The following is a 22,425-nucleotide window of genomic DNA, read 5'->3' as shown; positions in this document are numbered from 1 at the left end:
ACAAGGTATTTGTGTTGAATGCCAAGACCATGACCACTCAGAAGAATTGGGGGCTTAGAGAGAAATCCCCGAGAGTGGTAGTATTGATGCCCCAAGACTTTGGCTTAGTTCTCTGTAAGCCATATTCCAGCCCTCTTGACTGAGCAGGGGCCTGAGCAGAAAACTCACTGCTGGGTGTCTGGCCCAAGAGTGGTCTTCCCTTGTGCCGTCAGCTGTAGCACCTGCACCAACGCCTGGCTTCTGGCTACAGGGACAGTGAGCTATCTTACTCCCGCGAGCTGTGTTCCTTGCTACCTTGATGATTAAAGACCCATGTTCTCCAGGGGCAAAGGAGAGGCGGACTCCCTTTAAAGGAGAAACAAGCCCTTGTCTTTGCTTGTGTCTTGAGTATGAAAACAAGAACTCTGAAGCATGCATGCATGGGCATTGAACCTACAGTCAGCTACAGCTCATAATCTAAAGTAGCAGATTATGTATATTATTAATATAGTTAATATTTATTGGGGCTAGCGCTTTGATGGTAAGAACTCGTTTTCTTCTTCTAACATTCTTACGAGGTAAGTACTAGTATTATGCCCTTGGTATATATACCCGCGGAGACCGAGGGACACAAAGCCAAGCATCTCGCCCATGGTCACACAGCTTGTAAGCCACAGAACCAAGGAGTGCACCCAGGAAATTGTCTTTAGGGACTGCTGGTACCTGCACGCCATTCCCAGACTCTAGAGTTTGTCTCTGAGGAGGAAAGGCTGGGGTAAAACACTCCCTTGCTTCATGGCTCACTGTCAAACGTAACAAAGTTCTCTCAGTCACTACACCAGACAAGGATACAACACCCTCACTTTGTGAGTTATCCAAAGTAAACGTAACGGCTGAAAAAATGACATGAAATACACATCCTTGAAAGGATTTACGAAACACTTCTGTAAAGGCGGAAGTGGAAAAAGCTTTTATTTAGCTATCTTCCTGTGATGGCTCAAAAAGAAGACTAAAACACGATGGCAGAGTTTCAAGTATTTGCAGACTTACAGCAATGGTAAACTGCCGCAAGCTGATGACTATGCCATTTCCAGCTAATGGATCCAGGCAGCACGTGAGTTTTAACAGAGCAAGAGGCATCTCTGAGTTTAGTGCTGTGGCCGTAAGTGGTGGAGCAGAGTGGTTAACAATCAGACACACCTGACTTATGCTAGGTTCTGCCCTGTACTACCTATGTTACCTTGAACAACTTTCCAAACTTCTGGGCCCCTATGCTATTATTTATCAAGCACCAGCTGCGTGTACAAGTTATCTTACTTAATCTTCGTGGCCCCCTATGAAGTACACAGTAGCCTCATCACCACATTTCCCACTGCAAACTGAGTTCAGAGAGGGGAAGTAAGTCATCCACATTTACTCTGCTACCAACTAGGAGCTGGGATTCAAACCAGGTCTGTAAGATTCTAAATCTCAAGTGGCTGCCCCTTACCATTCTCTGACATTTTCTTCCTATAAAATAAAAACAAAATAAAAACTTGGTGCCTGTGTTTCCCATCTTCCTGTTTAAAATAAAATCTTCTGTATAAACAGCTCCCAAAGAACCCTTAATAGAACATAAGAGACCATAGTCAAACCATTAGGTTGAGTCCAGAAATAGCGGCTAATATAGGAGCTATTAGGATAATCACATAAAGTCTGGGTTAGAGGAGGCCTCAGTTTGTTTAACTTCTCTCTGTACCACAAACCACCCAGTTACCATCTAGAAAACTGAAGGACATTAGCTGATTGACAGATTAGGATGACATATCCATACTTATTTGCGTACCCAGCTCTCCGGTTTCATGCATGCCAAAGCGTGTGCTAGAGCAGAAAAATCTCAGCATCTGCATATTTATATGGCTGCCTATCAAGAACACATATTCTAAACAATAATCACAAAGAAATATCTACATATGACTCTCTCAACGTGGTTTCAGAAAATGTGATTTTGAAACAAGACTGAATAGAGCATCCAGACTTAAGACATTTTCCACATACAGCTCACATGGAGCTATAGTGGAAAAAAATTCTTATCACATATGTAAACAAGTATAGCAGAAGAACTATAGAGAATGCCAACTTGCCTCCAGCCACATGTTGCAGGCATCTCTTTGAAAATTGGGCTTTTATCAAATTTTCTCTCTTATCTTTTTTGTTTCGTGATGTCTTCAGAAATACTTCCTATTTTTATTGAGATTTTTCTCTCAGTATCAGTATTGTTTAAATATAATAGAATAGGTTCTATTGACTGTTTCTTTTGCTGTGCAAAAGCTTTTTATCTTGATGAAGTCCCAATAGTTCATTTTTGCCCTTGCTTCCCTTGCCTTTGGCGATGTTTCTAGGAAGAAGTTGCTGCAGCTGAGGTCGAAGAGGTTGCTACCTGTGATGCGGAGAAAGGGGAACCCTCCTACACTGTTGGTGGGAATGCAAGCTGGTGCAGCCACTCTGGAAAACAGTATGGAGGTTCCTCAAAAAGTTGAAAATAGAGCTACCATACGATCCAGCAATTGCACTACTGAGTATTTACCCCAAAGATACAAATGTAGGGATCCGAAAGGGTACGTGCACCCTGATGTTTATAGCAGCAACGTCCACAATAGCCAAACTGTGGAAAGAGCCAAGATGTCCAACGAGAGATGAATGGATAAAGAAGAAGTGGTATATATATACAATGGAATATTATGCAGCCATCAAAAGGAATGAGATCTTGCCATTTGCAACGATGTGGATGGAACTGGAGGGTGTTATGCTGAGCGAAATAAGTCAATCAGAGAAAGACATGTATCATATGACCTCACTGATATGAGGAATTCTTAATCTCAGGAAACAAACTGAGGGCTGCTGGAGTGGTGGGGGGTGGGAGGGATGGGGTGGCTGCGTGATAGACACTGGGGAGGGTATGTGCTCTGGTGAGTGTTGTGAATTGTGTAAGACTGTTGAATCACAGATCTGTACCCCTGAAACAAATAATACATTATATGTTTAAAAAAAAAAAAAAAAAGAAGATAGCAGGAGGGGAAGAATGAAGGGGGAGAAATCGGAGGGGGAGATGAACCATGAGAGACTATGGACTCTGAAAAACAAACTGAGGGTTCTAGAGGGGAGGGGGGTGGGGAGATGGGTTAGCCTGGTGATGGGTATTAAAGAGGGCACGTTTTGCATGGAGCACTGGGTGCTATTTGCAAATAATGAATCATGGATCACTACATCAAAAACTAATGATGTAATGTACGGTGATTAACATAACATAGTAATAAAAAAAAGAAAAAATAAATATAATAGAATAGGTTCTAAATATTTAATGACATGTGCTGCATTTGCAAAATGTACACTTGTTAAAATATGTTCTGGAAAGGAGGTAGAGGTACAGTGCTTCAGGATTAAAATAGTCACATTTACCTATAACAGGTGTTCATGTAGTTGAATAGCTAACATTTGCTATTTTGACCAAGAATGCATATCTCTTTAATTATTTTCATATAGCTACAACTTCTCTAATTTCTATTTTCCACAATAGCTGAAACAGGATTATTGTAATTAATACAAATGTCCTCAAATTTCTAAAAGATCTATAACAATTTTAGAAACAATAGTAAATATAATTAATCAGGGTAAAATTGATGGTGCTTGTATGCTAAATTCTGTCAAACACGTTATTGAGATAAATTATTCCCTATGAAAAATGTTGAAAATACAGGTATTTTCATTTTCACGAATATATTTAATTATACATGGATGAAAAATTATAAATACTAAGTATCTCCTGCTCAATTTATTATATATTAACTTTGAGAATACAATTGACCCTTGAACAGCACAGGTTTGAATTGTGTGGGTCCACTTATACACTTTTTTTTTTCAATACAGTAGAGTAGTGTAAATGTATTATGATTTTCTTAGTAACATTCTTTTCTCTAGCTTACTTTATTGTAAGAATATAGTATATAAAACATACAACATAGAAAATATGTTAATTGACTATGTTATCAACTGTCAGTAGGCTATCGGCAGTTGAGTTTTGGAAGAGCCCTTATACTTGGATGTTTGCATGACGGGGGGGTCAGTGCCCCTCACCCCCAGTTGTTCAAGAGTCAACTGTATATTGTCATATGACTCCATGAAACTTTAATTTCATATCCATCTTATAGCCTTTCTTAACATTTGCTGCATCAAAACACTGCACCCTCAAAAGAACACATATTTTGGGGAAAGAGAAAACAATAAGAAGTAGCTTTCCTTATCAGATAAAATAAAAATAAATGTAAAGGTTTTGTAACAGTTTTTAAGGAAAAGGTAGTTTCATATTATATTAGTCCAAGCAAGGCTCAAATGGATTAAGATTCATCCATAAATTAACAACTAGTCATTCATTTGTGATAGGTTTATAAAACATTACAGCCAGGGCGCCTGGGTGGCTCAGTCGGTTAAGCGTCTGCCTTCCGGCTCAGGTCATGATCCCAGGGTCCTGGGATTGAGCCCCGCGTCGGGCTCCCTGCTCGGTGGGGAGCCTGCTTCTCCCTCTCTCTCTGCCTGCCACTCTGCCTACTTGTGTTCTCTCTCTCTGTCAAATAAATAAATAAATAAATAAATCTTTAAAAAAAAAAACCAAACCACAAAAACATTATAGCCAAATAAAACTGATGGTTGTCTCTGCTTTTAGTCATTATTGCCTCGATGTAAATGAATTCCATGAGTTAGCATGAGTTGAACAGATTTTACCTATCCTACTGAAGGCCTACCTTCAGCGACTACTTTTTACAGAAGGCCAGTCCTTCAGAAAGCAACATGATCTTAGCTAAGCTAATAATTGGCAAAGCCTCCCAGTTAAATGTGCTGTCCCCCCCGAATCCTAGGAGCTCAGGCCCATCTGGCCCGGCATGCTGACAGACTTCCCATTGTATTTCCAGAAATACTGATGAGCATGGTCCACCACACTTTCTCCTGGGCCTGTCTGTCTTTATGACCAATGGCACATAGTGGCCTTGGCTGACATTGAGCGCCATGGGCAGAAGCATCGGGAGCTAACTAGCCCATGCAGGAATGGAACCCGAATCTGATTAGCATCAGGCTTTAACCAGCAAAACGACTAATGACATACTGAACCCCACACCTGGGGCAGTTCTTTCCTTCCCTCTCTCCGCCTTCCCTGTTTTCATTTTCCTCCCCGCTCCCTCCTTTCCCTCCTGTCTGACAGTGGGAAACCGGGCTAAAAGATAAGCAGTTCACCGAGTCACACCTCTAGACTTGAGCCAACTGAACCAAGACAGCCTTTGGAAGAACTACAGGCTTTGTTCAAATAATGAAATACAGCAATGAGTTGCCCACTGTACTTCTAGAATAGCACACGTACAATGTCAACAGAGGCTGCAGCATAGAGAAAACCCGGTATTTTGAAGTGGGGGGGACTTTAGAGATCATCCAGTATAATTTTCTCAACTTACAAATGAGGACACTAAGGCCCAGAGAAGTTCAGAATCACAAACGTAGTTAAAATACAGGTCTAGGAATTCCAAATCCAAAGTTGGTGTTCTTCTGGGGGTGGTGGGAGGTGAGCAAAGTGGGGGCAGGGGGTCAAAAGGTGGTGAGGGGTGTAACTAAATTCATTGTGGTGATCAGTTTACAATATATACAAATATTGAATCATGATGTTGTATGCCTGAAACTAATGTAATGTTATATGGCAGTCCTCAATAAAAAATCAATTCAGTGTTCTTCTAACCAAACAATGTGGCTTATTACATATCAATGATACTCCTGCAACTTATGATTAATATCATGCTTTAATGATTTAAGAATACAGCTTTTAAAATTTAGACTAAAATTTTGGAGAAAACCCCAAATAATTAGAATTTTTAAGAATGCCTACTGAATATGAAAGTTTGTACCACATGACTGTTCAGGTCTAAATTTTACAAGTTTTGTATTTATAGGCATGACATATTGGCAAATTTACCTTCTGGAGAGCATATTCTGTATTTCAGAAAAAGCAAATACAAAAGTGGTATGTGCTGTGAAAACAACCTTTTTCAGATTAGTACCTGGTAAATAATCATGTAAATTTGATATGAGCTATTGGTATTTAGTCCAGTATTGTATCAAGACCATATGTTACTGGAGGCAAGCTCTTCAAATGCATAATTTATAACATAACCCCCGTGACTACCTGAGAGACCTAGGTAGAATAATGAATTAATCCAGCAGAAATAGACCCTTGGAGGATGAAATGACATTTAGCTAAGGTCACAAGGGCAACTGGATTAGTAGTCTCAGGCTATTCCTCATAGAGAGTTTGCCAGATGACACAAAAATCCAATATATTCCCTTAACTAAAAATAAATCTCCTCAAAATGTTTAGTTTGGAGGGGTGTGGGGGGATGGGTTAGCCCGGTGATGGGTATTAAGGAGAGCACATATTGAATGGAGCACTGGGTGTTATACGCAAACAATGAACCATGGAACACTACATCAAAAACTAATGATGTAATAGTGTATGGTGATTAACATAACATAATAAAATAAAATTTAAAAAAATGTTTAGTTTGAATATGCAGGCATGGAAAGGCCTAGTGTTGCTTCAAATTTATACTGAGCAATATTAAAAAAGAACAGGACCAACCACTGGTAGCAAAGGTAAGCTATCTGCATAAACACTGGGGTGGGGAGCAATGCAGAGCATCCAGGAGAAAAATGCCTAAGAGGTGATGGAGAAGTAAGAGAAGAAGAAATAAAAAAAAGAGAAACATGGAGGAGGCAAGAACTAAAGAGATAAATAGCTAAAGAAGAAAAGAAGGATAAAGAAAAGAAAGTTACAGAGAAGTGAAATGAAAAGAAAAAAATAATAAAAAATGAAGAGACTTCCATTTATATGACTAATAGGTCATGGGATCTAATGTACACCATGGTCACCATAGTTAACAACACTGGGTTGCACGTTTGAAAGTTGCTAAGAGAGTAGATCTTTTTTTTTTTTTTAAAGATTTTATTTACTTATTTGATAGAGAGACAGATTGAGTACAAGTCGGGGTGGGGAGGGGCAGAGGGAGAGGGAGAAGCAGAGTCCCCAGAGAGCAGGGAGCCTGACATGAGACTCGATCCCGGGACTCCGGGATCATGATCTGAGACGAAGGCAGATGCTTGACTGACTGAGCCACCCAGGCACCCCACTAAGAGAGTAGATCTTAAAAGCTCTCATCAGAAGAAAAAAATGGAAAGAAAAATAAGGAGAGAAATTAAATGATGGGTGGAAAAAGAAAGGAATTGAGGATGTAGAACAGGTGGGAAGGAAGCACTCAAACGATGGGGGTCCATTAGTACCATGTGCGGCTGGGACAGAGCAGTGGTTTGTCCTGGGGCCTGAGTAGAACAATAAACATAAGATGAAGGACAAAGCAAGAAGAGATGCATATTGGATATGAACTCACCCCCTAAATACTGTGTTACCCGAGGTTTTCTCTTCATCCTTGACTTCCTTCTCCCTCTACAGTAACTCTGAGTGACCTCATCCAAACCCAGGGCTTCAGCTCAGCACAGGCCGATGACTTGGTCTGTGGAAAGTGTTATTCCGAGTCCGCACCAGCACATCCAACTGCCCAGTGGAAGTTTCCACTGAACTTCACAGGAACAGCGAACTGAAAAAATGCAAGGCCTACCTCTCCAATCTTCACTCTCCACATATGTTCTGCTTTCCACATTCCACATTTTCTGAATGGTAATATCTCGACTAAGCTGCCCAAGACAGTAAATAGATTCTTTCTATGTTGCTCTTTCTCCCTGGGCTTCTGCCTCCAAATGGCCACTAAAACTTACCTCCCAATATTTCTAAAGTTGCCCCGTCTTCATCCAACTGCTCCTGCTGATTTGAGTTCTTTTCCCTCTCCACTGTGCTCAATCCTAATATCAGAGTGATCTTTCTAAGATTAGAATGACATCCCATTACTACCTGCTTAAAGGCCATCTATAATTGTTTTTAAACTACAGAGAAAAGGATGAAGATCGAGTATTATTACTGTTTGGGAAAAATTAAGATATCACTATCTATATTTTTATATTGATAATTTTTATATAAATTGAACACTGTACCATTGATAAGTTTTTACTCATTTCTACAACACAAAAGGCACTGTATATTTTTCAAGGGTGGGAGGCAAGGATTGCTTGTTATAGCCATATTGGGTTTTCTCCTCCCCCAAACCACCCCTCGCCTAGACAGAGCAATCTGACAACATCCAACATGCTTTATTCTTGTCCTTAGTCATACCATGGGCTGTGTTCCTGTAAGGCTGTTTTTTGAGAGTCTCTTTCTCATGGGGTGTTGTGCAGATTAAACCCCTAGTATGGTGTCTGCCTGCACATAACACAGGCTCAATAAATTTGGTCATCACCGTTACCTTCATTATAATGAGAAGAGGAAAAGTCTCATTTCTCATGTCCTTGAGAACATCAAAATGCATTAATACATTAGTAATCAGCACTAAAAATTTCCTGATTAGTAAATGTCTTTAAAGATTCTGCAGAGTTTTATGCACCAATGTGTGGGAAGACACATCATCTTACGTTAACTTGGCATGCTATGCTTGGCATAGTCATACAACACCACAGTCCCTACTCTAAATTTTGTCCCATAACCTTGAATGTGAGATGAGGAAAAATACCAACAATCAGAGTCACAGGTGTGTCTTCAAAACCAATTCAATAACTTGAATATTTTCACACTCATGAAGCAACTTGGCAAACAATGGGACAGAACTGCATCTCTGGCAACAGTTAGGAGCTCACCTTTTCTTCATTACCAACACAACTCCAAGAAATATAATAACGAACAGCAAGATGCCAGCAATGACTCCAGCAATTTTGACTGTATGGTCTGTTTCCTTCTCGGGTTCTGGGACTGGTTTCGGGGTGGCAGCTCCTGAAAATGGAAGGAAATGAAAAAGGACAGACGGTGGGTAAGAGAATAAAGATGTGACATTTTTAAAAATTTTGCTGCATTTAACAGACTAAGAAGACTTATCAGAGCCAGCAGACAGACAAGCTTTTGATTTTTTTCAACAGCTTTCATATGCACCGAAAGGAGGGTAACTGTTCATATTGCTCTTCAATATTTTATGAAACCATAACATAAGTTGGATAGCATACCCACGCCTGACCCTTTTCTAAGAGACTCTTCTCAAGCAGTTTTTTTTTTATATTTTATTATCTCTATTGGCTCCCTGCTCTTTCTGCCATTTAAAAACTTGCTAACAACACAATAGCTATCCTAAGCCTTTATCCAAATTTGATTTGCTGGAACATTTTCCTCAATTATTTTTCATAAGTGAAGCAGTAATTCCATAACATATTAGCCCAAACACCTGGAAAAGTGAGATAAGCTCATTTACCATGCATTTTACCAGCAATTGTTTTTTAACACAATAGAGATTTTTCCCCTGCCTTTGGAAATCTAAATCTAGGTCATATCTGGTAGGCAAAAGACTCCTTCTAAGCAATTTACTCACAAAGTGGGAAGCAGCTGATGATCACACTACTGGCACCCACATTTAATATCTGTTTAAATGAGATAACCAGAGCCTTCCAGTGGCTACTGTCTTAGCTCGCCTGCTTTTCCATTTCCAAAACACCGTTTGTCCTGTTTATGGTATAATGTGATGGAATGTCAAATCCATGTCTGATGAAATATCCATTTCCTCTGCTAAATGAGTTCAGGACGAAAAAATATTAGGAATGTAATGTTCAATTCACTAAGCAGAATCCATTTTTTTAAGGGCTTCCACCCTTTTTAATCAGAACGTGACAGTGTTGAGCATCTGAGCCATCATGCCACCATCCTCACGAGGGGTCAGGACAGATAATTCTGAAAGTAGAAATTTTATGTCCAAATTTCTTGCCTTAGAATTTTCTTGGTTTTGTTGGTAAAAAATGTAATTAAAATTGAATATTGAGGGGCACCTGGGTGGCTCAGTTGTTAAGCATCTGCCTTCAGCTCAGGTCATGATCCCAGGGTCCTGGGATCGAACCCCGCATCGGGCTCCCTGCTCCATGGGAAGCCTGCTTCTCCCTCTTCCACTCCCCCCTGCTTGTGTTCCCTCTCTCGCTGTCTCTCTCTCTGTCAAATAAATAAATAAAATCTTTAAAAAAAAAATTGAATATTGATACCAGCCCTTTCTACCCTTTCGTTGGGTTTTCCATTCACACTTCACCTGATTCTTGAAACAACTTAGCCATCCTTGTGTCTGGTGCATTCCAGACTGGGCTTATCCTCAGATGAATCAGTATAGGGAGTGTTAAGCTCTCACTTTCCATCTGTTTCCATTGGAAACATATAAACTACATTTCTTTCAAAAGTTATTCATGTTAAGATTTTATATAAGATGCTGCCTCTTGAATCCAGCTGTGGCCATCAGACTGATGTAGCTGGTTAAGACTGGGGAGATACACAAGGCAGAAGATGACTTTCCATCTACACGTGCATTCCAATCAAAGTGACAATCATAATGAGAGCCGTTATGATGTAAAAATCATACCTTATTAAATACAAACCGTTCTGCATAACCTCTTTTAGGTCATTTTTATTTCTGATAACTTCAGGAGGATGTCCTGCTACTTTGTTTTAATAAATATCCCTCACACTAATTATCCAGATAAACCTTGAAACTGCTAATATTTACTATTTTTTAGTGTAATTACATCTTACGTATACCACTCCAATATGCCATTGGAACATACAACCGAGTGGTGGATTTGCAGGATATTGATACAGTAAATAAATTGCTAAGAGAGATTTAAAGATAAAATGTGTGTTACAAAAGGATGAGAATTTTTAAAAAATCCATATAAAAATAAACATTTAAAATTCACAAAAGTGAAAAAGGGGGCAATATTTTCCAATTTCGATTTCTTTTGTTCAATTAAAAAAACTTACCTTTAAAAAAATAAAATGAAATTGGTTTTATTCTTCCAAATGTTGGCATATTGGGAGCCATTCCATTGATCTCACCAGTTACTAGATTTCAAGTGGTCCAAATATATTTTCTAAATAACTGGTTCACTGAGTTTCTTTGTAACTAAATTAGGCCAGTAAGTACAACACTTGGGAAAGAAATATAGAAAGACTTTACTTAGCCTAAAATACTGAAATATAAAAAACAACACGGATACAACTCATACATCATAAACCCTCAGGAAGGGAGAATTTGTCTTGTTAATAGTCACGTTTGCTTCTGTTAACTAAACGACTGGTTGTGTTTCACGTTAGCCAAAATTTTTCCCAGGCTCCATGAGAACTGGTGAATACTCTACACATCTTTGCATCAGGAAAAGAGACCCCCTCGGAGCCTTTCATTCCCTTTGGGAAGCAGACAAATCCATTGTTATGCAGCCGGCATAAGCTCAGTATTATCATTCTTTAGCACTTTTAACTCATTTCACATTGCAGGTCAAGAAAATGAAATGTTCTATCTCTGCAGGACACAGTTGCAATGTGATTACGGTGGCAATCGTGCAGAATGGGAGAGAAGCTCAGAAAAGGAGAGGAGGGTTGCCCTGAGCTGGCGGCGAGCCATCCTCCTTTTGCCTGCCGCGGGGCAAGGCCACCAGACCACGGTGACAGTGCCAAGACGAAGGGGTTGATTGGAATGTCTGGGTTTAGGACTGATCCGGGAAGCAAGCATCAATGCAAACACAAATTGGGAGGGAATAAGTCACCCCACTGAGCTAATCTCAGGGAGGTAGGTGTGCGTCATTAATTCCAAGTTCACTCTGGGCACCCGTCATTCCTGCCTTTGTCTGCTTGCCCTGCCCCTCCAGCGTTTCCTGAAACAGGTATCTTTATGACCCCCTTCCACAGGATGTTCTTTTCTCCACTTTTGTTTTTTTTTGGAAACATGTGGTTGTGAGCTGTCAGTCAGCCTGGGACAGATGATAATTTGTGACAGAATGTGGTTGCAACTGATAGCTTGTTGTTTTTTCCCCCCTCACCCAAATCTATGAATTTAACAGTATAATTTACAAACTCCTTCGCAGAAGAGTTGTTTTCATAATATTTTCCCTTCTGTCTTGTTATTTTCTTGACAGGTTTCTAATGGTACGAACTTTTATTCCTTTTTTTTGGTATAAATTCTAATTCTTCAGGGAAAGGCATTTTTCCCCCTCTTCTACTGCGCATTCTGTTTAGAGTTTACTGCATGTTTAGATCCTTTTAAAGGGAATACATTCAAATGTGTGCATTTAATAGGAGGCGTTATCCAGGCTTGAACATACTCATTAAAATGATGAATAAGCTAAATATTTCATAGATGGAGGGTGACAGGCTGCTGAACTTGTAGCATATAATCCTGACAGATGCCTCCTCTACTGATTCCTACTGATGGCTTTGGGTGTTTTGTTTTGTTTAATGACCAAGAAGATTAAAAAGGGTGGTATTCCAGTGAACTTGCATTAGGTAAGGTTAGAGATATAACATCTCGTGTGAAAAATCTCAAAGGAAAGGGAATGATTTTAGCCAATGCCTTATTTGGTTGGTTTTCAACTTAGCCAAAAACAGTGAGTCTTGGCCCGGTGTTTGATGTTAAATTACATAACAGCACACGCCAGGCCGAGAACATGATGTACTCAGCCACTGGTTTGAGGTTTGGGCCCAATTTTGACTACTGAACTGGCTGCAGAAATTTTTCCAGAAGACCCAAGGACGCAAGCACAGAAGGCCACGAAAGCCATCACTGCTGCCTGGGGCTACTGACACAGCGGCCCCAGCACGACTGCCTCACCTTGAGGAAACGGGAAGCCTTCCTTTTTTTTTTTAATTTAATTTAATTTTATTATGTTATGTTAGTCACACAGGAAGCCTTCCTAACAGGAAAAGTGAAGGAATAGCCCAGGGGAGTTTGGCATTCTGTCTGAATAATGGTGACTAGTGCTTGGCTTTCTCCTTGAATGTGGGAGAAAATCAGCAATATTCTTCATTTATTCAACAAGAATTAATCAAGTACCCCAGTGGTGCCATGCACTATTTTAGGAATACCACAGTGAACAAATGGGTCTAATAAAAACCTTTGTCCTCATGGAAGTTCTATTCTCGTGGGGAAGGACAGACCCAGACGGAAACAAATGCTGTCAGCAGGATGTGAATCAGTGCTGGTCTTCGGGGTGGAATCTTTGAGTGGGGCAGGTGCTACGCAACTTGGAGATACGGGATCAGAGAAGGAATCACTGAAAGAGGGAAGGGACGGAGCTCCACTGACACCCAGGGAGGAACATTCTAGGCAAAGGGAAGAAAAGATTAAAAGGTACAAGACGGGACTGTGGAATACCAAGGTGGGCTTGCAGGGGACTGAGCCGGGGAAGCGGTGGGACACAGTGTCAGAGTTGGGGGCACCTCCATAGGTCACCATGAGGACTTGGCTTTTTCGCCGCATGCGAGAGCTATGGGAGGATTTTAAGTGTTGGATGACGTGATCTGGCTTATGTTTCCGGGTCACACTGGCAGTGGTGTTTAGAATAGACTGTAGTGGGTCAATGGTGGAGACAGGAATATCAGTTATGAGGCTATTATAAATAATCCATGCAAGAGATTAAGATGGTTTGGAATAAGACTATAGCAGTGGAGGTGGTAAGATGAGGTCAACCTTGAGATATATCTTGACAGTTGAGCCACCAGCATTTGCCCATGTATGGGAAGGAGAGGGTGCTGGTACAATATCCAGCCTTCCAGCCTGAGTAAGATGGAGTGGCCCTCAATTGAAATGTGGAGAAGCAAGAGGAGCAGTGTGGAGAGGTAGGTGGGGAAATGAGGAGTTTGGTTTTGGGCTAGTTTTGAGATATTAGCCATCCAAAGGAGACAGCAGGTAGGCAGTTGGAAATAAAGGGGAGAGATCTAGGTAAATCAAGGTCATAAATGGGGGAGTTGTCAGCAAAAAGATGGTATTTAAAGCCATGAGACTGCACGAGGGCACTTAGGAGGCGAATGGGGGAGGGTGGTCATAAGGAGGAACCGGCAATGGAGATGAAAAGGAACAGCCAATGGATGAAGGAGGAAAGGCAGTAAGGAAGAGGGGGTCAGTGAGAATACAGACAGAGGAAGCATCAGTGTGGATGAGCCAGAGGAGAATGTAGGGATCAAGGAAAGTTTGTTTGTTTTGAAGATGGAAGAATGTACAGCATTTTTTTTATTATTATTATGTTATGTTAATCACCATACATTACATCATTAGTTTTTGATGTACAGCATTTTTGAATGCTAATGCTTATGACCCAACAGAGAAATTCTGATGAGGCAGCAGAGAAAGGAAGACTGCTGGACTGCTGGAGGGCCAGGAAGGGATGGGCTCCAGTGCTCAGGGAGGGGCTGCTTTCAGCCATAGGACAGACGCTTCACTCAGACAAACAGGAGATGCCAAGCACAGAGGCCTGAGGGTGAGCAGATGGTGGGGGGGGTCTCATGGTAGAACATTTAACTGGACTCTTCTGACTGCTTCATTTTCCCAGTGACAGAGGAAGCAAGATGGGCAGGTGTGACTGTGCATGACGGAGGAGGTGAGGGTAATTTGGGGAGAGAGGAGAAGTTTTGAAATAGTTGCTGATAACAGTGAGAAGGAGAACGGGCGAGGCTGTGGATATATGGGATTGAGCGGTGACTAACCTTGAGTCCCAGAAGACACAGAGGCTTCTGAACAGCAGAGAGAGGAAGGAGATAGGGATGCACTGAGTGGTACAGGGGCGAAGGTCTAGGGGGAGAAGGGAGAGCTAGATACCTGGGCTTGCTGAGAAAGGCATAATGCAATGAATCCTGATGGTCTCAAGGCAGACTGTGATGGTGAGATGTGAGGGTTGGGGTAGGGGCTGTGGGTTTATCCAGGAGCACAGAGCTCTGGGGCCCCCTCCTCACTCCTCATAACTAGGATGAAGAAGAGGAAGAGGAGGAGAAAAAGGCAGAGGATGACACTACTCAGAGTTACATCCCAAAGGTGGGGAGGGGTGTGAAAAGTGGTCAGGAATTAATGGTGGAAGCATTTCTGGAATGGACACTTGCTTCAGCAATCCTACTCATGTGCTAATGCTAATCTTGGTTTTCATAATCTTCTAAGTCACAACTCCTTACTGAGTACCTTTTATGTTCGAAGTGCTGTAATTATATCTATAGGGGAATTCGAGATGAGTAAGAAGACTGGCACCTCATCTTTCAGGGCACAACACCAGAAGCCACATGAAGTGCCATGTGTGAGCTCTAGAACCCAATGTGGTGCAGTGGACAGGGAGGCTTGGAAAGGCTCCTTGCCAGCGGTTGTAATATGAATGGGCTTGAAGGATGGGGAGGATTCCAATAGAAGGATGCCTTATAAGCCAAGACGGAGAGGTAGAGAGCACAAAGACATCTCTGTGATCAGATACTCATTTAGCTGGGCAAAAGCCCAGGTGCAGGCCAGGGAGTAGTGGAGGAGACGCTTGGGAAACTGAGGCTTTATGGTTTGCTTCCTGGCTTTGCTTACCAGCTAGAACAGCCTGTACTGAATATAAGAAACAAGGAGCCGCAGAAGATAATGGAGCTGTGCCTTGAGAGGAATAAGTACAGGCTCATGGGGGGGAAGGAGAGGCCAGGCATTTGGGGGCCATTGGGAAGGCTACTGCCTCACCTGAGCCTGGAGCCTCAATGTCTGATCTAAAGGGGTGAGTGTAACTGAAAGGTGAGCACAAGGGACTCATAGAAGGCATCCTACCGGCTGCACACAGGTGTGCTCAGGTCTCAGATGCCCAGTGCTAGCTGGATGCTGGTGCCATTTATGGAAGTACATGGCTGGCCTCCTGCCAGGGAAAATGTGTGTTTAGGTTGAACTGAATCTAAGCAACAAAATGCTTCATTCCCACCACACACAAATGGTTTCAGTGGCAAACCGAACACCAAAATACCACTCTTGGTATTTGGAGGCAAAGGAGAGGAAAAACGGGGACAGCAACCATGGGAACCACTGAGAAACTGAGGAGGCTGAGACACCTTACAAGATGAGACATGAGGAAACATAAAAGCAGAAAGTAAAATGGCGGCTGTGGACATTCATAAGATGACAGTTTCCTCAAGCATGTTTCCCAGCACTCTGGTTCCAAAAGATGTTCTAAAGTGTCAACTGAGGAAGCCTCAGCCACTTTGTGCTAGGATTTTTATGACCTTATGGACTACAAAGGCTATTTTAATTAATTTTCATAGGTTTTTGGGTTTTTTTGTTTTACCTTTTGCAGAGGTAGATTTCTTTTCCTTTTCTTAAAAATAGCAACACCCTGGTTTTAAACAGGACCATGAGACAGTTCATTCATGTCTTGTTGTACAGAAAATTAGAATTCCTTGCAGTCTGTTTTTAGTTTTTTCAGCTGTGCCTTAACATTATACATAATCGTGAAACATCCACAAGATTTTTCATTTAAATTACATATCACTGTTTTTCTTCCTGGGAATGCAAAGTCAATCAACTACTCTGGAATAATCTACATTCACACTTTATGTATTATTTGTAACCTGATTATGCTTTTGAATTTATAACTGTTCCTTTGTCCCTAATTTCCACCCTAGGGCATGCAGAACATGTACGGCTTACAAGTAATAATCAGAAATACAATTTCTCATATAAAACTGAGATACTGGATTGTTTGATATACAGTCTCTAAAAAATTAATCTACTTTTTTATTTTTGTTCTAATTTCATGACAGTTACTGCTTTCATTTATTGATGTGGCCAACACCCTGTGGGTAAGATGATCTATCAAAGCCTCATCACTTACTATCTGGGCACTAAAAGTTCCAAGAGAATTATTAGTGCTGTTACTATTCTGATGAAATAGCTTTATTTTTTCCATTTGCATTTCTCAAATCACGGTCAAGTCATAAAATGAGGAAACAACTTGTCAATAATAAGGTATCAACTGTGTTCACTTTTCATACAAAGTGAATAATCCATAAAGAGAATGCGAGTGGATGGTTTTTGAGGCTACCCCTGTTAAGAGTGAGTTTTATTTGAAACTAAACTTTAAAGGCATTAAAATAAAAATCTGCTGTCCCTCTAATTTCCTTCCAGACTTTGTGTCTTGGGTCATGATTTGGCTAGCTTATGTTTAGCTCTTAAAAATCATTCCTGTGGGAGAAAGAATCACCACAGCTTCCTGCACAAAGTAGGAGCCATTTGCCAAAACCCCTTGTAGCTTTTGCAGCTGCCTAAAATTTTTCATTCACTATTTTATCAAGAAGTAAGTACACCTAATAAATTCTATATGCTTGCTAGAAGAATCAGTATTTCTGAGATTCAAAAAATGTACAGAGTCTAGGAAACCGAAGGCAGAAATGTGATTATGTCGTTCACATGGCCAAAAGGTAACCCTCTGAAATGTAATGAGGAGTCCTGGGGTCTAGGAGAGAGTGGGGTCATGTAACCCCCCATACTCATTTAGTAAACATACAGCTTTTCCTCAAACAATGAAGTTCTTTAATAAACAAGACTTACATTCATTGTGTCATTCTGTTCAATATTTTCTAGAACAGAGGTTCTCCATTCATAGAGTTTAAGAACATTTGGAGAGTTTTTGGAACATGAAGACGACTAGGTTTTCCAGGGACTCAAGATCAAAGGTCCTAGGTAGGACCCAGGAATCTATATGTAACACCCTTGGTGATTCCCTACACAATATGAAGAAAAAAATCCCACTTGAGAACCTCATTGGTCCTAAACATCTATGAGGAAGGTTTTCACAGACTATGGCAGAATGGAAAAAATATTTAATTGGGTTGTTATTTTTAAAACACCTCCTGATATATTAATATCTTACTTTATCAGTTAGCAAATTTCTTTCAGTGCACTATTTTAAATGATCCTTTTACACAATTAAGAGGCAAAACCTCATGGAATCAAACCCTAGTTTTATGAGTCGCCACAGTAAGTAGAGATTGGAAGAGATTCCTAATTGTAAAGGAATTTAAGGAATGCCAAGTGATTGCCCACGTGCTACTACTAGATTCCGTAGGAAGGAAGAAAGCTGACCTTTTGGAAGTCCTACTTTATGTGCCAGTTATCTCACATAACTTTAGTTAATATTTCACCATGAGGGGTAATCAATACCATTTTACAAATGAAGAAACTAAGGCAGCAGAAGAAATCAGGATAAGTAGCTTGTCCTAAGACAGTGAGAGGGGAAGTGAGGGAGGTACCTCCTGGGTCCAGGAATGTCTGGGAAGCGCACTCCATTGGAACTTTGCATTGGAACTTTCCCTACTAACATAGCAAACTCGGGGGACTACTGCTAACGCTCTGAATGACAAGACTCAAGTTTAAAATCATCTTGATCAGGTGTAAAGAGAAGAGCCTAAGAGAAGAAGGAAAACAAACAAACAACAGAAGTGCAAAACAATGCAATAAGGAAAATTAAAATCCTGAAAGAAGAATAGGATAAATATATGAGGACATGGGACTTCCTGGGCCTAAGTGCAGAAAAGAAAGGCCTGGTAATACAGCCCATACAGTGACTTTGAAATGAACCAAAGGAATGACATGCACAAGGTAGAGATGCTGGAAGGGAATCAAAGAAACACAAATGACCAACAGGGGAGAAAAGAAGGACTATGTAAAAAGAGACAAGGGATTCAGATCATTTATCTAACTGAGGAGAAGACCAGCAGGTGCCCTGATATAGTCTTCCACGGGAGCTTTTCAAAAGTAAGGAGTATTTCTTATCCACCTTTGACTTCTAGTGATTAACACAATGCTTTTAACACAGTGGTCACTTTGTAAGTCTTCACTGAATGAATCTCTTAAAACACATAGGAGGCATTTATAGAGAGAATCATGACCATATATGATCTGTGTCTGTATGCAGAATATTTCTGAACAAGAATGGGAGCTCAAGTTTTTACAGAGAAAAGCTGCATCTTTTCCTCTCTATATGCTTAGTGCCTAGAATGTAGCATGTACTCAACAAAAGTCAGAGCAAGTAAATGAGTTTTGGTTGTACATAAAGGGCGTTTTGACCCTCAGCACATAAAAATGAAATATATTAGCCTTTGTTCATTCTATCCTTGGGTTGAAGAAGAGTTACCTGACATTAGACAGGTCAGTTCTCACCTCCCCACTCAATCTTTGAAAAGTAAAAAAATGCTATACTTTCTTCATCTCTTCTCCATTCCCATTGCCATGAACCTGGCCTATTTCCCTTCTGGACTTTTGTACTTGACTCCCACATAGACATCTCATCTAGTCTCTTTCATGCACTGCAGCCATACTGGTCTTCTAAAGAATTGCTCTAATCAGGTCACTCTTTCATTTAAAAATACAACAAAAAAACCCAAGAGTTTCCTAATGCTTCTTTCAAAAGGTAATCAAGGCCTTCCATGAGCCGGCTCCAACCCCTTTTCCTAACTGTATGTTCTTCTTCTTCTTCTTTTTTTTTAATACTTTCCTTCATCTATGTTCCAACCCAATGGACATGTTCAGTTTTCCCCATACATCCAACATTTCCCCTTCTCAGGACTCCTGCTGCTCCTCCATGGAAACATTCCCCTACTCACTTTTCATAGGTTCAAATTGTACCCCTCTTTCAAAGGCCACCTAGCCCAAATATTGCTCTTGATTGCTTTGTAGGAAGTATTTTCTGTCCCACTGAACTGCTATAGAACCTTGCGTTACCCTTCTTGCATAGAACTTACTTTCAACCTTCAGTTCAGTCATTTTGGTAAATTCTTTATATCACATACTAACATGAGTTCCTTGGGACAAAGCTTTTTGACTCTTTGGCACTCCTATGACCTGGCCTAGTATTTTATTATGTATCCACAGTACATGTGAGAACACCTTTACTGCACTGAAGATCTCTCACGATTAATCACATTCTGAATTGCACGCTTTTCATAACCTGCCTATTCCTTTTCCATTTATGTTGAAGTTCTCGGAGAGCATGATGTATATAAAAGGAAAGAAACAACATGTGGTCTTTCCTCAACTGGTCCCCAGGATGTAGTTAGGGGATTACGATGGAAAAAGGCATCTGCAGCTTTCAGATGACCTTCCATGGGCTTCCAGACAACATCCCGAGACAGAAGGATCATGTCTGAACACTGGTTCAACCGAGCACACCGAGAGACAGCCAGTACACAGAAAAAGTGTTTTCTCAGTATGTTGATGACAGATCAAAGTCCTTACCAGTAAATTCACTGACCAAACTTTCATCAATGATGAAATGAGATTAATAGAAAGGAGGAGCATGGAAATAAATACTAGTGGCAAAATGTTATATTTTCAGCACCAAAGCAGTGAAATATAAATCTATCAATGACGAGAAAGTTAACTGGATACATATCAGAGAGACAGGAAATAAATATCTGTCAAGAATAAAGCGTTATGAACTCAATACTCGCAATGATTAAGTAGCTATAGACCATTTTTCACCATCATATATGGAATTTGTCTTAGAAGTCTTTAAACTAGCCAAAATTTCTGCTGGAGAGCAATGACAATGGTCAGGGGCTTTTTAGAAAGGAAAAAAAACAACAACAGAGAGAAACTTGTAGTAAGATAATGCCAACATGATTCAAACTATTAAAAATAATTTGATTTAATAAAATGGTTATATGATTTCTATGACCCTACTTTAGAAGTATTTTTTAACTTATTACTCATAGAAGAAACAAGGTAGAAATCTGAAAATTCTCTCTATTAAGCCCCTAAACTGGCTAAAAGACACATGTAGCCCACTCTGCTGGGGTCTCTACATGCATGTCTACGCATGCATGTGCATGCATATATGTACATAAATATACACCAGTATCTACGGAAATTATTCAAAGACATATAAGGAGAACCCATCAAATTGGTAATATTAAAGATAGCTTTGTTTCTCATCATGTTTACTCTGAAGTCATATATTATCTTGAGTAAATAAGTAAAATAAAACCATTGCAAAGACCGACAAAATCCCAGGCGAAAGCTGATATGCCTGGTATGAGCTCTGACCAAGAGCTCCAATAGAATAAATGGTTATAATTAATAATAAACCATAATTAATAATTAATTACATCACTAGCAATACCAATAAGTAAATTAAACTGAACATCCATTACATTGCTAAAGTGATGTATTGCTTGAATATTTACTAGAGTAAATGGGAAACCTCATCAGAGATGCTGATAGATGTGCTGAACAGATGCCATTTATTAACTCCAAGGCAGGTGCCAGGCTTACTTGCAAAGATTGTTTCTCAGAGATAGTTATTTACTCTCCTAAATGAAAACAGCATGTGAAAGAAAACTTGAGAACCACTCTATTTTTCCAACTTCATATTCAATGCCTAAAAATGTTATTCAGTGAGATAATCTATAAACTTTCTTAATGGAGTTCTATTAAAGTGAGTCCTCTCATGCCCCCTGGAGAACAGATGTAACTGAAGGGCAAATCAAAGAGAGGTGTCTACATTTAAACCAAGGACAGTGAGGAACAAAGGAACCCCAAATGGCCAGGACAACAAAGGGAGCCTGGCATTTTATTCCATGGCGCAGGGCTACAGGGAAGAGCAAAATAGGTCATACACTGCTTTGGGCTATTACTGCTTCAAATAAAGTAGTTGTCTTTGAAAATGCAGTAACTTTTTCATCATTATCATCATCACCATCATTGCGAGGAGCAAGATAATAGCCTGGGTCATGCTGATGCAGTTTATATCCCAAAGACAGGCAAATGGAAAATATCATCTGTGGGGGACTCATTACAGGTCTTGACATGTGATAGAATAATAACGTTGCTCTCACGCTCTGGTGCTCCTGGAGACCACAGCATGTACATGGTGTTCATGTAAATAACACCCTCCATAGCATCAAGAAATCCATTCATTTCCCTGGAAGTTAAACTTTGAGCTTCTCAGAAGAGCTGTAGCACTCAAATTTGGGAGTGGCAGTGGCCCGATTAATTACCTAGTTCTCTTGAAAGACCGGAGGGCCATAAAACAATCTTCTATTGGAATAACAACAACAGAGCTACAAAAGAAGTTACCAGCAACTGCCAATTCCTCCTCTTTACCCTGAGCCAGCTTGGTGCAGGTCCTTTGTATCTTGTCATTGTATTCATTCTCCCAAGGCCTACCATGAGGCTAAGAAAAGTAATCTCTCTGTTTTGGAGACAGGGAAGCTGAGATTTAGAGTTTAAGAGATTTGCCCCAAAAGCCTGGACTTCGGACTCACTACCTTCTATCTAAAGTAAATGGAACAAACAAACAAACAAAAACTAAAGTAAGTGTTTTCTAAATTATATACACTAGGATCCAGAGTTCCTGTGTGAACCACCCTACTAAAATCTGGTGCAGAGATTCATTAGGCCCAGATTCCTGTCTGATATGTTTAAAAAGTGCCCTGGGAAACCACATGGTTTTGAAAATGACCTGGAGTCTAAACCTGAG

General features: G+C 40.3%; 1 protein-coding gene across 1 annotated transcript in view; it reads right to left on the bottom strand.

Annotated features, from left to right (window-relative positions):
- The window catches only part of PTPRM (protein tyrosine phosphatase receptor type M), a 777,319-nt gene that overhangs the window by 206,334 nt on the left and 548,560 nt on the right, over positions 1 to 22,425 (bottom strand). Inside the window, exon 15 of the mRNA XM_036100805.2 lies at positions 8,794 to 8,926. Coding sequence (XP_035956698.2) covers positions 8,794 to 8,926 — 133 coding nt within the window. The remainder of the gene's footprint in view (positions 1 to 8,793; positions 8,927 to 22,425) is intronic.

The sequence above is a fragment of the Halichoerus grypus genome, chromosome 13, assembly GCF_964656455.1.
Source record: "Halichoerus grypus chromosome 13, mHalGry1.hap1.1, whole genome shotgun sequence".
NCBI lineage: Eukaryota > Metazoa > Chordata > Mammalia > Carnivora > Phocidae > Halichoerus > Halichoerus grypus.
This window is presented reverse-complemented; position numbering and strand designations above follow the sequence as displayed.